This window comes from Oncorhynchus gorbuscha, linkage group LG01, assembly GCF_021184085.1.
Source record: "Oncorhynchus gorbuscha isolate QuinsamMale2020 ecotype Even-year linkage group LG01, OgorEven_v1.0, whole genome shotgun sequence".
Taxonomy (NCBI): Eukaryota; Metazoa; Chordata; class Actinopteri; order Salmoniformes; family Salmonidae; genus Oncorhynchus; species Oncorhynchus gorbuscha.
Genome location: NC_060173.1, coordinates 81812271 through 81827955, shown reverse-complemented (window position 1 = coordinate 81827955; position 15685 = coordinate 81812271). Strand labels below are relative to the sequence as shown.

Sequence of the window (15685 nt, the reverse complement as noted above, 5' to 3'; positions counted from 1 at the left end):
ACCTCGGCATGCAGTCATGAATATTGATCAGCATGCAGAATCCTGAATGGTTCAGATCGGAGAGATGACTGGCTCTCTTCCACTTTTTTAGGTAATGCTGTGCTTGTAGAGGTTTTGGGAAATGTAGCACCAGCGTTTGTTTTAGGTATTTGTTCCTAAAAATGAGTCTAGTCCCAGTTTGAAGTTTTTGTGGAGAACACAACTCATAAAATGCTCCATTGAAGACTTCCTGAACAGAGAGGAATATTCATCACCTATCGGATCTAGTTCAAATGTGGTTGATGGATGTATTCTGGGTGCTCAATCTCACTATTTTGTGTTTACCTTGCTCATTGTATTCCACTGAATGATATATTATGTTTTCTCTTTAAAAAAAAAATCTGCGCATTGGTAAGGAACCACTGAATGACATGTGCCTTGTGTAAACACTCTCATTTAGGCTACAGTATTACAGTATACAATAAAGTTATTTATTGAATGCAAATTCATACTATTTTAGGTTATAAAGTATATTGACGCACATGTGCCCCAATCTATACTCAAACAAAAATGTAAACGCAACATATAACAATCTCAAATACTTTACTGAGTTAATCTATGGATTTCACATGACTGGGAATACAGATATGCATCTGTTGGTCACAGATATCGTAAAAAAATGGTGACCACCATTTGCCTCATGCAGCGCGACACATCTTCTTCGCATAGAGTTCATCAGGCTGTTGATTGTAGGCTGTGGAATGTTGTCCCACTACTCTTCAATGGGTGTGCGAAGTTGCTGGATATTGGCGGGAACCGAAACATGTTATCGTACAGGTCGATCCAGAGCATCCCAAACATGCTAAATGGGTGAAATGTCTGGTGACTATGCAGGCCATGGAAGAACTGGGACATTTTCAGCTTCCAGGAATTGTGTACAGATACTTGCGACATGGGGCCGTGCATCATCATTCTGAAACATGAGGTGATGGCGGTGGATGAATGGCACGACAATGGGCCTCAGGATTACGTCACGGTATCTCTGCGTATTCAAATTGCCATTGATAAAATGCAGTTGTGTTCATTGTCCGAAGCTTATGCCTGCCCATACCATAGCCCCACTACCACCATGGGGCACTCTGTTCACAATGTTGACATCAGGAAACGACTTGCCACACGATGCCATACACGCTGTCTGCCATCTATCCGTGAAGGGCACACTCCTCCAGCAATACCAGTGGTCATCCATGTTGAGCATTTTCCCAGTGAATTTAATTACGACACCAAACTGCAGTCAGTTCAAGACCCTGGTGAGGACTAAGATCGGACAAATGAGCTTTCCTGAGATGGTTTCTGAAAGTTTGTGCAGAAATGATTTGGGTGTGGAAACCCACAGTTTCATCAGGTGGCTGGTCTCAGACGTTCCTGCAAGTGAAGAAACCTGATGTGAAGGTCCTAGACTGACGTGGTTACACGTGGTCTTGCAGGACGGTTGTACGTACTGCCAAAATCTCTAAAATGATGTTGGAAGCGGCTTATGGTAGATAAATTAACATGAACTTCTCTGGCAACAGCTCTGGTGAACATTCCTGCTGTCAGCATGCCAGTTGCACGCTCCCTCAACTTGAGACATCTGTGGCATTGTGTTGTGTGACAAAACTGCACATTTTAGAGTGTCCTTTTATTGTCCCAGCACAAGGTTCTTGGCGTCTTGGATGAATTATCTTGGCAAAGAGAAATGCCACTAACGTTTGTGAGGAATAAAGTTTTTGTGCATATGGAACATTTCTGGGATCTTTTAGACTTTTAGAGTTGAACGATCAAAACTGTAAGTTAAAAGAGTAAGCATCTTGTTAACAATTTTTTAAATAATTTTTTTAATTGCATTGGGAGGTCACCACTGAAAGACATGCGCCTTGTCCCAGCACAAGGTTCTTTTTCACATACTATGCGTCTTGATAAACTTTTTTCAGGATGATCCATTTCATAGAATGCTCTTTTTTCCCCACTGTGGTGTGTTTTCCTAACATCATAATGCTTGAAATGATATTAGACATGTAACTTGTTATAATACATTGCTGAAAATGATATTATCTGTTTTACTGAATATACTGATCATCATTCTGCATCAATCAATTTAATCAAATGTATTTATAAAGCCATTTTTTACATCAGCAGATGTCACAAAAATCTCATAGAAAGGCAGGAACCTAGGAAGAAACCTAGAGAGTAACCAGGCCAGTCCTTTTCGGGCTGTGCCAGGTAGAGATTATAAGAGAACATGGTCATTTAAGGCCAGATTGTTCTTAAAAATGTTCAAATGTTCATAGATGACCAGCAGAGTCAAATAATAATTACACTGGTTGTAGAGGGTGCAACAGGTCAGTATGTCAGGAGTAAAGTCAGGAGTAAATGACAGTTGGCTTGGTTGAGACAGCAGGTGCGGTAGAGAGAGAGAGTCGGAAACAGCAGGTCCGGGACAAGGTAGCACGTCCGGTGAACACAATCAAGATTCCCTAGCCGCAGGCAGAAGAGTTTAAATGACCAGCTGGACTGGGGAGAGCCAGGAGTCATCAGGCCAAGTAGTCCTGAGGCATGATCCTAGGGCTCAGGTCCTCCGGGAAGGGAGAGAGGGAGATAGAGAATTAGAGGCAGCATACTTAAATTCACACAGGACACCAGATAAGACAGGATCATTACACCAGCCCCCCGGCACATAGACTATTGCAGCATAGATACTGGAGGCTGAGACCAGGGGACACTGGGCCAGGGGACACTGTGGCCCCGTCCGACAATACCCCCGGACAGGGCCAACCGGGCAGGATATAACCCCAACCACTTTGCCAAGCACAGCCCCCACACCACTAGAGGGATATCAATAGACCACCAACTTACTAACATGAGACAAGGCTGAGTATAGCCCATGAAGATCTCCTCCACCGCATGCCCTCATATCTCTGCACTCTCTGGCAGCAAGTCAACACACACACATAGTCATAGTAAACATTTTTAATTTAAAATACTTTTTTTACACTTAACATTTCTACAATAGATGGTTTATGAGTGCTGGGGTTATGTCAAAGTCCAGTCCACCATGTCTGTATAGTTTTCAATATGAGGACCGTGCTCCTCTGTGTTTGAGAAGGACTGTGGGAACCTAGCATGTACAGAGATCTGATGGGGGAGAAATTATTTTGAAAGCCTCCCCTCCCCTCCCATGTACAGTACTCACTCTGTAGGAATGTCTGAACAGATTGAGCAGATGCAAGCTGTCATTTAAACTATTCTGAATAAGATACGACTTTGTATTATACACAATTACAGTGTATGATAAATGTGTACACATATCTGCATGTTCCCTCAGTTTTATACACAGCAAATTCCCCAGTTTTAAATTAACACAAAGTGTGGACCCGTATAGACACTGAACAATGTTGAATTAACAATGCTTAGTGTAAAGGTTTATTTTCATAATTCCTAGAGTGCCTTGCCATTCAAATGTATAGTTGTAGAGTTATCACCAAAGACTGAATTTGTTAGTGACAGAGACATGCTTGTTGCATTCATCCAGTTTCACTCCTACCGTGAGAGGATTGGTTTTCCAACCCCACTAAGTGCCAAGTTTATGGTCAAGTTGCAGCAGTATGTAGGAGGGAGAGGTGTGCCGGATAGTGTGTAGTTTCGAGGGGGGAAAAGTGGCGTGTTTCAATTGTGGGAGTAGCCATGTTGCTGGGGATCAGAAATGTCCTATCCGAGTGAGACAGATTGAAGTGTCTAGAGTGGGAGAAGTGCAGAAAGTGTCATGCTGAGGCAGTGAAGAAAGTAAGGTATGAGTAGTAGGCCAGTGCAGAGTGACCCAAATGTTTTGTGCTTTGGTAAGGTTGGCTTCTTGGTGTTTTATTACTATGATCATTAATTGTACCGCACAGATGGAAAGGAAATCCCAGAAGACTGAACTGGTCGTAGCAGCAGATATGTTTTGGAGTATCAGAGATGTTAGTGCAGAAAAACTACAGGGGGTTTTGATAGAAGGGGTTCCACCCTCCCAGGTCGACGGCCTGGTGTAGAACCTGTTGGGGCCAAAGTAGTGGAAAAGGGTGGTGGGGAGTGCTGGGGATATAGGATTAGATGGCGGTGCAATTTCCTTTTTTTTTTTGTGAACAAATGTGCAACGCACTTTCCAGACTGTGAAAGGTACCAATACACAACGAAGCGTCTAGTCTGCTGCAAAACCACATGAGGAAGAAGAAGAAGATTTGATGAAAATATCTGAGGTGAATGGTCAGGTGAATGGTCAAAAGACCAAAATAAAATATCAGAATTGGCTGCCTGTGTAAATACAGTCATTGAGTTATGACCCATCAGACTGGAGGCTTGTCTTGGTAGGGCGTGGCTTTCAGGAAGTCATTTTTGGTCACCTATGAGAGTAAATGTAATTCCAGTTATTCTGTTCTGCTGAATTGTTGTCACTGCTGAATGACACTTTTGTAGCTTTAATTATGCTTACAGAAGTGTATGAGTCCTATGCAAACACCTCTGCAAATCCCAGTGTGATATCCCCAGTAGGATAGTAACCCTTTGTTGCATTATGTAAATAATACTATTCATATTTTTGTATGTTGTGTGCAATATTCAAGCCAAATGTAACATTGCAGTGTACATACTTAACATGATAATGAGCCATGCCTCTTGAAAATAACCTATGGATTACATTAACGAATACCCAGCTGCTTGGTCAACCCATCATAAAAGTGAATGGAAACCCATCTGATGGTTAAATGAACGCACACTTGGGTAATCTGAGCAACCCAGCATGTTGGGTTATACACCGAACCTGTCAAAATATACTGGTTTGCAAAGGGATGTGTAATTTCTATTTGAATCCAGCAGAGAGGGGATAACCAACCTTCTGCATTTTCTGTGTCCATGTATGCCGATGACTCAGGTTTTATATTAAATCCGCAAGCTAGATCCCTGCAATGTCTCATTGAAGATAGCTTTTCTGGACCTAATTATGATAAGTGTATAACATTACGTATTGGATCTTTAAAAAAATACAACTTTTACATTTACCCTGCAGTTAACCTATAACATGGCTGACCGCGAAGTAGACATACTTGGTATTCATGTCACATAAGATATCAATGAGCTCTCCACAATGAATTTCAATAGAAAATAGACAAGATGCTGGAGACCATGAAGAGGTAAATACCTGTCTATTTATGGAAAAATTGCCCTGATTAACACCTTAGCCATATCTCAGTTTACACACTTATTTTGATTTATCTGGGATGTTAAACCAGACAAGATAAAGCGTGCCTATCTATATAATGGGTGAGTTGAGATGATTAAATATAAAAGCATTAAACCTCTCTCTAAAAGCTGCATTTATCCAAAAGGTTTACTTGAACCCTAAATGGTTCTGAAGTAGATTACTATTAAACAAATAGTATGGCTGACCTCAAATCTGCTGGTTGATAAGACCTGTATTTATGAAAAATATGTTTGAAAAGGGTATTTTGTTTTGAAATGATTTTGTAAATTGAAATGGTAGACGTATGTCTATCATGCAGTTATCAGAATTGTAAAGGAAGGACTGCTCAATCCAAGACTACAACCAATTGACTACGGCATTTCCCCAAAATGGACGAGGCGGGTGGCAGCAGGAGGAGGTGGGGAACTGGTCTGTCTACCCAATATAAAGGATAAAAACTGTCAGAGAAATAAAAATCACATAAATAGGAAAGTATACCAGTTTCATTTGAGGACCAGGATGTTGACAGCTGTGCCATACAGATTGCAAAATAGTTGGGAAGAGATTTTTGATGTTCCGATTCCATGGCACAGGGTGTATGAATTGATATATAAAATGACACAAGATTCAAGACTTTGTGCTTTTCCGCTGAAGTTATTCTTGCCACCAACAAAATGTTGAATATTTGGGGCATACGATCAGCGCAGCTCTGCAGGTTTTGTTGTGAGGATAGAGAATCAACAGACCATTTTTTTTGGTGTTGCCCTCAGGTAGCCAATTTCTGGTCTCGGGTTCAGGAATGACTGAAAATGCATAACATTGATCTGAATTTTACCGTAGAAATAGTATTGTTGGGAGATCTGGAGAGTCAATTACTAATACTCTTAATAAAATTATTTATCTTCAACGCGCAATCTGTGTATTCTATTCAATTAGATACATTTTGAATCTATGTCAAACATCACGGCATAGGTGAAAGATATACGGTGTGTAGAAATCCGAAGAGGGTGGCCAGCAGAGATAGATGGGATCTGCTGAGGGAAGCTGAGGATGGACTGAAGGAAGCTGAGGGTTGGGATGTGGAATTGGAGACAAGTGGGAGTGGAGTTGCTGGGCGGAGGATAGAATGATGGTCAAAGATAAAGCAAAAACAAATCAAGTAAAAATAAAGCGTAAGAAAAAGTACATTTGAATGACACCAGTGTTGTTACAGCTAATTCTTGTTTGCCTGAGGCTGATGCCGCGTAGGCTTTGTACACATGCATATACACACACTCTCATTCAAATGCACATACACGGACACACACACATACACACATGTAAATAGTGCCATACATGCGCTCAAACATATTCAGTTGGACTTTCTGTTATGATTTCTGTCGTCCTTCAGGTCTTGTTTTTTTGCATTGTTTTCTCTCCTTCCTCTTTTGTTCATTTTGATGGTTGTTGGTGCATTGGGGAGGACGGGGGTCTTGGGGTTGGGGAATTGAATTATAATATTTTTCCTGGGGGGGAATGGGGGAGTCTCGGGTAGTTGAAGTGCAGCTCTTGGGGAACTGTGGAGGGGATCTTGGAGGGCTAGTAGCCTGGCGGTAGGGAGCTTGGGCCGGTGGCTGATGCGTCGTCGCTTCGGGTTCCCGTTTTTGACCTTGTGGGAGACGTGCCCTTGAGCAGGGCGTTGACCCTGGTTGCTTCTGTGGGTCACTCTGGATGGGAGTCTGTTAGAATACTAATGTGATGTAAATGTTGAGTGGCTTCACTGCAAGTAGATTGTATGTTTTAAATATTCAATAATAGAAAATAATCAATAAAAATAAACATGTCTCTGTCACTAACATACAGTCATGGGTGGTAACTCTACAATTCACTCGAAAGGCAAGGCGCCCTGGAAAATAAGGCTTTACACCAAGCAGTGTGTTAATTTAACACTGTTCCAGTGTCTATACAGGTCCACACTTTCAGTGTTAATTTAAAACTGTCAGTGTTGATTTAACACTGGGGAATTTGGTGTGTGGTTTCTCAGTGTATGTAACTTTTTAAAACCTATTGTACGGTATCAGGTAATGGTGATAACTTCTCATTAAAACCTAGTCCAATTACCTTTTCATCTTAGAGTCGGTTGTAAACAAATACCCTATGATTTTATTTTGTGGGGAGATGCTGCACCATGTCAAACTCCTTCCACGGAGAGCAGTGTCTTTATTTTTTTTTCTTTCAACGAAGATCTATGCAACCAGGTGAGGGGAGTTCCTTACTAATTAGTGATCTTAATTAATCAACAAGGGGGAACGAAAACCTGCATATACTCAGCCATCAGTGGAATGAGTTTGACAAGTACTGTAAAGATACATAAAACTGCAGGAGTGAAAGCAAACAATGTGGTTGCCAAGTTACCAACCAGCCATTTAAAAATATATCTTGGAAAGGATTACACTGCTCAACTTTAGAATCTCACTGTATCCTACCCTGGAATGACACCTGCTCATACCTCAACCATCATCACAATCAATTCAATAGGGACACCAATTAGTAGGAACTTATAAGCAGTATTAGGCAGCTTTGTAGACCTATTTTTGACTTTGATTTGGACAAATAATAGAATAGTTAAAAATGTGCCTTTTCCTACCTCTCGTCCAGTTTCAGCAAAACTGTTGACAATCTGCACAGTATTTTTCAGGTCTATCCACACAGGAAACTAATGTTGGTTAATCGGATTGTTTGGTCAGATTTACCGTCCCATTTACACTGTGATCAATCCCACATTGTGCAAGTGTGTGATAAAGTGCTGTGATGTATTACTGGGTGTTAATGCCTCCCAGCTGTGGAGGGCATCAGCCGTGTGTGTGTGTGTGTGTGTGTGTGTGTGTGTGTGTGTGTGTGTGTGTGTGTGTGTGTGTGTGTGTGTGTGTGTGTGTGTGTGTGTGTGTGTGTGTGTGTGTGTGTGTGTGTGTGTGTGTGTGTGTGTGTGTGTGTGTTTGGCCTTTATTGGTTGGCATGCAGGGCAGGGAGATTAAACACATTATCTGGCTACAGCAGAGATCTTGGCTCCAGTGGACAGAACATGGAGAGAATCGCAACAGAGACAGTCTTTTGTTTGTTGATGAGGGAAGGAAGTACACAGTATCAGTCCCCTGTCTGACTGTTATAGGTTAGGACTGGGGGAAATGACTCAGTGATCCAACACATTACGAAGGGAGGAGCCTTTGCAATGAGCTCGCTGAGGTAGACCTTATGGAAAATCCACATGAATTTCACATGTGGAGTTAATGTGATAACATTTCAACATGTAGAAGCAACATGTGAGAACATGAAACTACACGTGAAGACATTTGAGTACATTAAAAAATAAATGTAACAACATGGCGATGCAAAATTCCAACTTGTGATACCATGAAACTACATGTAACAAGGATCTTTATATGTAAAACTGTAAATTAGATTTTCACATGTGGAATTGCATTTTCAGATGTGAAAAACATTCACATGTGAGAGTTAGATTTGAACTTGATAGTTTTTCACATGATAGTGCAAGGTAGATTTTCACGTGAAAGTGCAAATTCGATATTTTTCATCTGAAAGTTTTTCACATCTGAAAATGCAATTCTACACGTGAGCATCAGGTTCTAGTACTCCTTGTATACAGTATACTGTCGCTCCATTCTTGTGCATTTTATTTGATTTCTCTTGTGTTACTATTGCATTTTTATCATTATTTTTTAAACTCTGCATCGTTGGGAAGAGCTCGTAAGCAAGCATTTCATGGTAAAGTATACACCAGTTGTATTTGGCGCATGTGACAAATATAATATGATTTGATTTCGATTTTATAGCTTTGTGAAGACATTTCTCTCCATCACAAAATTCTCTCTACATCACATCCAAAGATGTTTTCACTCTTCGTCTGTCACATCTCTTCCTCACCGAACTCAACTGACTGTGTGGGCACAGAGTTTCTAAACCCAGAGGAGCAACATCGCAAGACTTCTGGGAACACTTGTGAAACATACAAAACAGACTAGGCCAGGGTTTGGGGTTTGAGAAGTCAATGAGATAAGAGACAAATTCTTACTTAGTTGTTAATTTCATCGAAATCTGAAAGCACAACATAGATTCGAGCCAATGTCTTAAGTACACTGAACAAAAATATAAATGAAACATGGAACAATGTCCATGATTTTACTGAGTTGATCAGGCTGTTGATTGTGGCCTGTGGAATGTTGTCCCACTCCTCTTAAATGGCTTTGCTAAGTTGCTGTATATTGGCGGGAACTGGAACAGGCTGTCATACACGTGGACCCAGAGCAGCCCAAACATGCTCAATGGGTGACATGTCTGAGTATGCAGGCCATGGAAGAACTGGGACATTTTCAGATTCAAAGAATTGCGTACAGATCCTTGCGACACGGGGCCGTGCATTATCATGCTGTAACATGAGGTGATGGCAGTGGATGAATGGCACGACAATGGACCTTAGTATGTCATTACAGTATCACTGTGCATTCAAATTGCCATTGATAAAATGCAATTTTGTTCACAGCCACCATGTGGAGCAGGACATTAACATCAGCAAACCGCTCACCCATACAACGCCAAACACGCGGTCTACCATCTGCCCTGTATAGTTGAAACTGGGATTAATCTCTGAAGAGAACACTTCTCCAGCTTGCCAGTGGCCATCGAAGGTAAGCATTTGCCCACTGAAGTTGGCTATGATGCTAACCTGCAGTCCGATCAAGACCATGGTGAGGACGATGTGCACGCAGATGAGCTTCCCTGAGACGGTTTCTGACAGTTTGTGCAGAAATTCTTTGGTTGTGCAAACCCACAGTTTCTTCAACTGTCCGGGGGGCTGGTCTCAGACGAGGTGAAGAAGTCGAATGTGGAGGTCCTGGGCTTGCATGGTTACACGTGGTCTGCAGTTGTGAGGCCGGTTGGACGTACTGCCAAATTCTCAAAAACAACGTTGGAAGCGGCTTATGGTAGAGAAATGAACATTCAAATCTCTGGCAACAGCTCTGGTGGACATTCCTGCAGTCAGCATGCCAATTGCACGCTCCCTCAAAACCTGAGACATCTGTGGCATTGTGTTGTGTGACAAAACTGCACATTTTAGAGTGGCCTTTTATTGTTCCCAGCACAAGGTGCACCTGTGTAATGATCATGCTGTTTAATCAGCTTCTTGATATGCCACACCTTTCAGGTGGAAGGATTAACATGGCAAAGGAGAAATGCTCTCTAACAGTGATATAAACTAATTTGTGCTTAACATTGGAGAGAAATATTTTTTTTGTGCATATGGAACATTTCTGGGACATTTTATTTAAACTCATGAAACATGGGACCAACAGTTTGCATGTTGCGTTTTATATTTTTGTTCAGTATTGTTGAACATGTTATTACAACGTCGTGAAAGTGATAAACTGACATGTTTTCCTTTTTTGTCAACAACAACTTTATATCAAAGGAGGGCCTCTGATTTGACAGCCTGCAAATGCGCAGTTGGCGCTCGACAACCATTAGACCCTTACCTTTATTATGAACTGGGTGGTTCGAGCCCTGAATGCTGATTGGCTGACAGCCATGATATCAGACCGTATACCATGGGTATGACAAAACATTTTATTTGTACTGCTCTAATTACATTGGTAACTAGTTTATAATAGCAATAAGGCACCACAGGGTTTTGTGATTAATAGCCAATTTTCCCACGGCTGAGGGCTGTGTCCAGGCACGCCGCATTGCGCTTAAGAACAGCCCGTAGCCGTGGTATATTAGCCATATACCACACCTCCTTGGGCCTTATTGCTTAATTATAGGTCAGTGGCTTATCTTGCCGACGATGCCATCATCCGGGAGAGTAGATTATTCATATGAACACAAGCTCTTGTTTATACTTACGCTTCCAGAGTAGAATGAAAGAAGAGTTTGTATGTTACGTATACAGAATGTAGTACAACAGAAACAGAACTAGGTCTGGACACTCCTCCATCCACCACCCCCTTCCATTCACTTGACATATACTAGCCTGAATCCAACTGTCTTGTTGACACTTTGGAGGTTCTCATCTTTAGTAATGGGAAGTGTCAGATGATTGTTGTGCCGGAGGCATTCAGCTGTCAGGTGAGGCAGAAGTGTCTGTTGGTGTACGAGTGCTTTACTTTTTTCAAAGAGCATGACTAAAAAAATAACCTCCACAGTGACAGATATCTCTGGGGTGTGCGTGTGCGTGTCTCTCTCTCGTTCCCTCTCTGACATGTGTCTTGTCTCCTCACAACAGGATGACTTCACATGGAACAGCATGTCAGGGCTGAGCGTGTGCCTGAAGCCGGTGCTCCTCCAGAGCCTCTCAGAGTTGGAGAGAGTCCGCCTGCAGGATGTGGCCTTCAGCAGGCTGCTCCAGGACTACGACCTGGGTTGCCAGATCACCATCCCCAAAGGTACTCTACTACTCAGGCCTGGAAGCCATCTAACAGTCAGCCACTATCTGCTAATTCTTCCCTTCAGATTTCCATACAGTGAGCAAAGCTATTTGTTCCCAGGCCCTTGGCGAGAAGTTCTTGTTAAACATGTCTAAATATTACTCAACAGACACTAACTCCAAAACAGAATGTAATGTATAATTTCTAGTTAATCCTGCATGTTTAGTGTTGGTATAAGACAGCAATTTGTAAAACCATTTTTTACCTAATTTATTCAAGTGTATTCAATTACGTTTTGTATAGAAGAAAGTTATTTGAAAGTACTGTATGTAGCTAGAAGTATATATTTTTGCCATGGTGTGAGGTTGTATGTGTTCAACCTTTGGTCTGTTTCTTGTCAGCCGGGCTCTCACAGATAGGGTTGCAAAGGGAGGGTAGATTACTGGAAACGTTCAAAGTTTACCAGTAATCTACCCCAATTTTGTTATCTTTCAAGGATTTTTTAAGATATACAATCTAAATTTGATCTCTCTTTTGTCGCTGAGCAGGAAATGCAAACCTGTAGTGTATTCAATGTTTAAACTGGTGTTCGTGAGAGTCTCAGCTTTCCACAGAGGGGTCATTAGTGTGTAGGCCAAACCATTTGGACGCTACAGATGTTTTCGTGAGAAGACCGATTTTCAGGATGTCTCATGGTCTGACAAACACCGCTCTGGCTCTGCCACTTTTCGCCGCAGAGGTGGCAGGGCGATGTCAGAGGATGTGGTGGATTGAGACATAGCCATGCAAAGAACCAGATATCTCTAGTTTAAAACAGACAGATTTTTATGGGGATGTTTGTATTATGTTAATTAGATTTCCACGGGGGCATGGAAATTGTAGGCCAAGGGTTAAAGAGGCTTCTATAGTTTGTCCTTTCCACTATAAAATGCCAGACTTGATTTGCCCTAAAGAAAAATATATCAACCCTACAAAAAAATGTCCATTACTTATAATTTGATTTGATTTATTAGGCTCCCCATTAGCTGACGCCAATGGTGACAGCTAGTCTTACTGGGGTCCGACACATAACGTAACAGACATAACAGACAAAATCATTTACAATTTACATTAAAAAATATATATATTAACATGTAGTGTGTGTGTGTGTGTGTGTGTGTGTGTGTGTGTGTGTGTGTGTGTGTGTGTGTGTGTGTGTGTGTGTGTGTGTGTGTGTGTGTGTGTGTGTGTGTGTGTGTGTGTGTGTGTGTGTGTGTGTGTGTGTGTGTGTGTGTGTGTGTGCATCTATCAGTCAGTACATACACACAACAAGTAGGTCACGTGGGGGAGAGGCGTTGTGCCGTGAGGTGTTGCTGCAGGATTATTTTCCTTCTGTAGCAGACTGGCTCAAATTAAGATCCTAACACCGTATGTAATATCACAATACATCTAGTGGCTCATTTGAGTACTTGAGACGATCCCAGGCGTCTGTAATAGTCCTCTGTGTGGCCTTATCGCATGTGGTCATATCACATGATTATATAAATAAAAAATTGAATGAAAAATGTAAACCATTGGCGTTTGATAAAAGTTTCAGCATGAAATAAACTTGATTTCCTTCTTTGTTTTTACAAGCTTAAATCTATTTTACTATGTCAGTACTTATTTGTTGTCAATGTTTTGGTGTCAAACTGATGGCAGTTGTGAAAGAATACAATAGTTTGAAGAGTTAATTGAAAATAACACCATAGTTGATAAGATTATTTTTTCATTCATTTGGCTATTTTCTCTTGAACCTGTGATCAAATCAAATCAAATCAAATCAAATTTATTTATATAGCCCTTCGTACATCAGCTGATGTCTCAAAGTGCTGTACAGAAACCCAGCCTAAAACCCCAAACAGCAAACAATGCAGGTGTAAAAGCACGGTGGCTAGGAAAAACTCCCTAGAAAGGCCAAAACTATCTACTATCTACTAGATCTATCTACTAGAAACGCATGGACAATATGGACACAGATATAATAAATGAACACTATATTTTTTACATTTTTACAGTCATTCAAGTATAAATTACCAAAGTTACAATAGATTTTCTGTTAATTATCAGAATTAATGAAGATGCTGGTAACTTTGGCAAATTACCAGTAGCTTTGCAACCCTAGCAAGAAAAATTAACTGTTGGAAAAACACATTAAATGTTATTTGAATAGTAGCAGACTTTAAATTCACCCTGTCTACATATGGATTGAGTTAGGTAAGACAGGACAGTAAAGGCAGACATGTTTGTGTGGAAAGTCACATGTGACCTCCATAGTGCTATTGAAAGAAGACTATTAACTAGGATTCACATACCACATTTTAAATACGACATGATTTAAGATTGAGTTGTCTGTATAAGGAGATTTTGAAGCCTCTTTCAGATTGTGACGAGAACATTGGTATATGGAAATGTAATATTGAGTCCCGAAGTGGCATGTAACAAGTATGGTAATATCCGGTAGAAAGTTAGGAAGTCTTGCATAACATCTGTGTTCTTTCTTTTCTTAGATGGTCAAAAGCATAAGAAGTCACTCAGGAGGAAGTTGGATTCATTGGCCAAAGAGAAGAGTAAAGAAAAAGGTACTTTCCAACCCAGTGAAGATTAACACGGCTCCTTTCAGTTCAAGACTGTGGGATAGTCACTGAGTCCTTTATACCTTTCCCACTGGTAAAAAAAAAAAATGGTTGAATCAACGTTGTTTCCACGTCATCGACGTAAAATAATTGTATCTCTTTTCCACCCAACTCTTAACCTAAATCCAATGACAGAGTGACATTTGTTTGTTGATTTCACATTAAATTAACTTTATGTAAATGCAATGTGCACATTATGTGAATTCACAAATGTACATCTAAACTAGATATTCAACTGACTTCTGTTCCCAGTGGGTTGTTGTTGTCCAGCTGGGCTCTGTTTTCTCACACACTGGCCCGGCCAGGCGTTGACAGTGGAGAACTGACTCTTTGATCCATTTCACTGGAGTTCACTGGAGCAGGCATTCTCAGCTGTTTCTACCTGCCGAGCTCTCAGAGAAAACATACAGTAGAAGGGGCTGCTTCAATAATTGCACTGCCGACTGCTGCCCTGCCCCCTGCAACAATGTTCGTTCACAGGAATGTGAGTTCTCTCTGTCGGCTGGGCGGTCAAGGAAACAACAAAAACCAATCTTGAGAGGTGGCTCAGTCATCACAGCCTATCCTTGGGCATGGACAGCCCTATACCACTCTCCCTCTCTTTTCTCTCCCTGTGTATAAAGAGAAAAATCCCCAACTATGCGTCCCCTGACAGGATAGTGGATACATAGTGGGGATATTGTTTAGGTTAAACACTACATTTCCCCAAGAATCTATAGTGTCTGGTTGTTGTTTTTTTCAATTAGAGTTCCTACGGGAAATTTAAAGAAGGCAAAAAAGGAGGCATGGTTAATAGCCATGCAGGCTTTTTGGCAAGTACAGTTACAGTAGATTTTTACTTCATACTCCCATAAGGTAGATGTTGCTTTGATTTCCCCTTCCAAATGGCTCATTTATCCCCCCTCTTCTCCCCTGTAACTATTCCCCAGGTCGTTGCTGTAAATGACAATGTGTTCTCAGTCAACTTACCTGGTAAAGTAAGGGTTAAATCAAATGAAATACTTTGAAGCAAGTGTATGGATTTATGATTGAATTGAAGCTAATGATGATAACTTTCCTTTTTCTGTCCCTCCCACCCACCACAGAGTCTATGCCCCAGGCATTCGGTATAACGCTGTCGCAAGTGATCTCTAACGACCGTGCCCAGAAGCAGCGTCAGGAGCTCCAGACCCAGCGAGAGGAGCACCGGGATGCCAGTGACCTGGTGTGCTCCCTCTTGCGCCTCACCTCCTGGAGGAGCACTAAGGACAAGGAGCTGTCCAGCAGCAACTCCTCCCTCAGTTCCAACTCCGAAACGCCCAATGAGTCCCCTTTGCCCAACACGCCCGAGGCACCACCACGCACATGCAGGAGGGTAGGTTTTTACATGTGTGGGCTGT

The 15685-nt window shown here is 41.5% G+C and overlaps 1 protein-coding gene across 1 annotated transcript in view; it reads left to right on the top strand.

Annotated features, from left to right (window-relative positions):
* The window catches only part of LOC124043583 (rho GTPase-activating protein 6-like), a 61156-nt gene that overhangs the window by 27415 nt on the left and 18056 nt on the right, over positions 1-15685 (top strand). The window contains exons 2-4 of the mRNA XM_046362318.1: positions 11511-11670; positions 14181-14252; positions 15392-15660. Coding sequence (XP_046218274.1) covers positions 11511-11670; positions 14181-14252; positions 15392-15660 — 501 coding nt within the window. The remainder of the gene's footprint in view (positions 1-11510; positions 11671-14180; positions 14253-15391; positions 15661-15685) is intronic.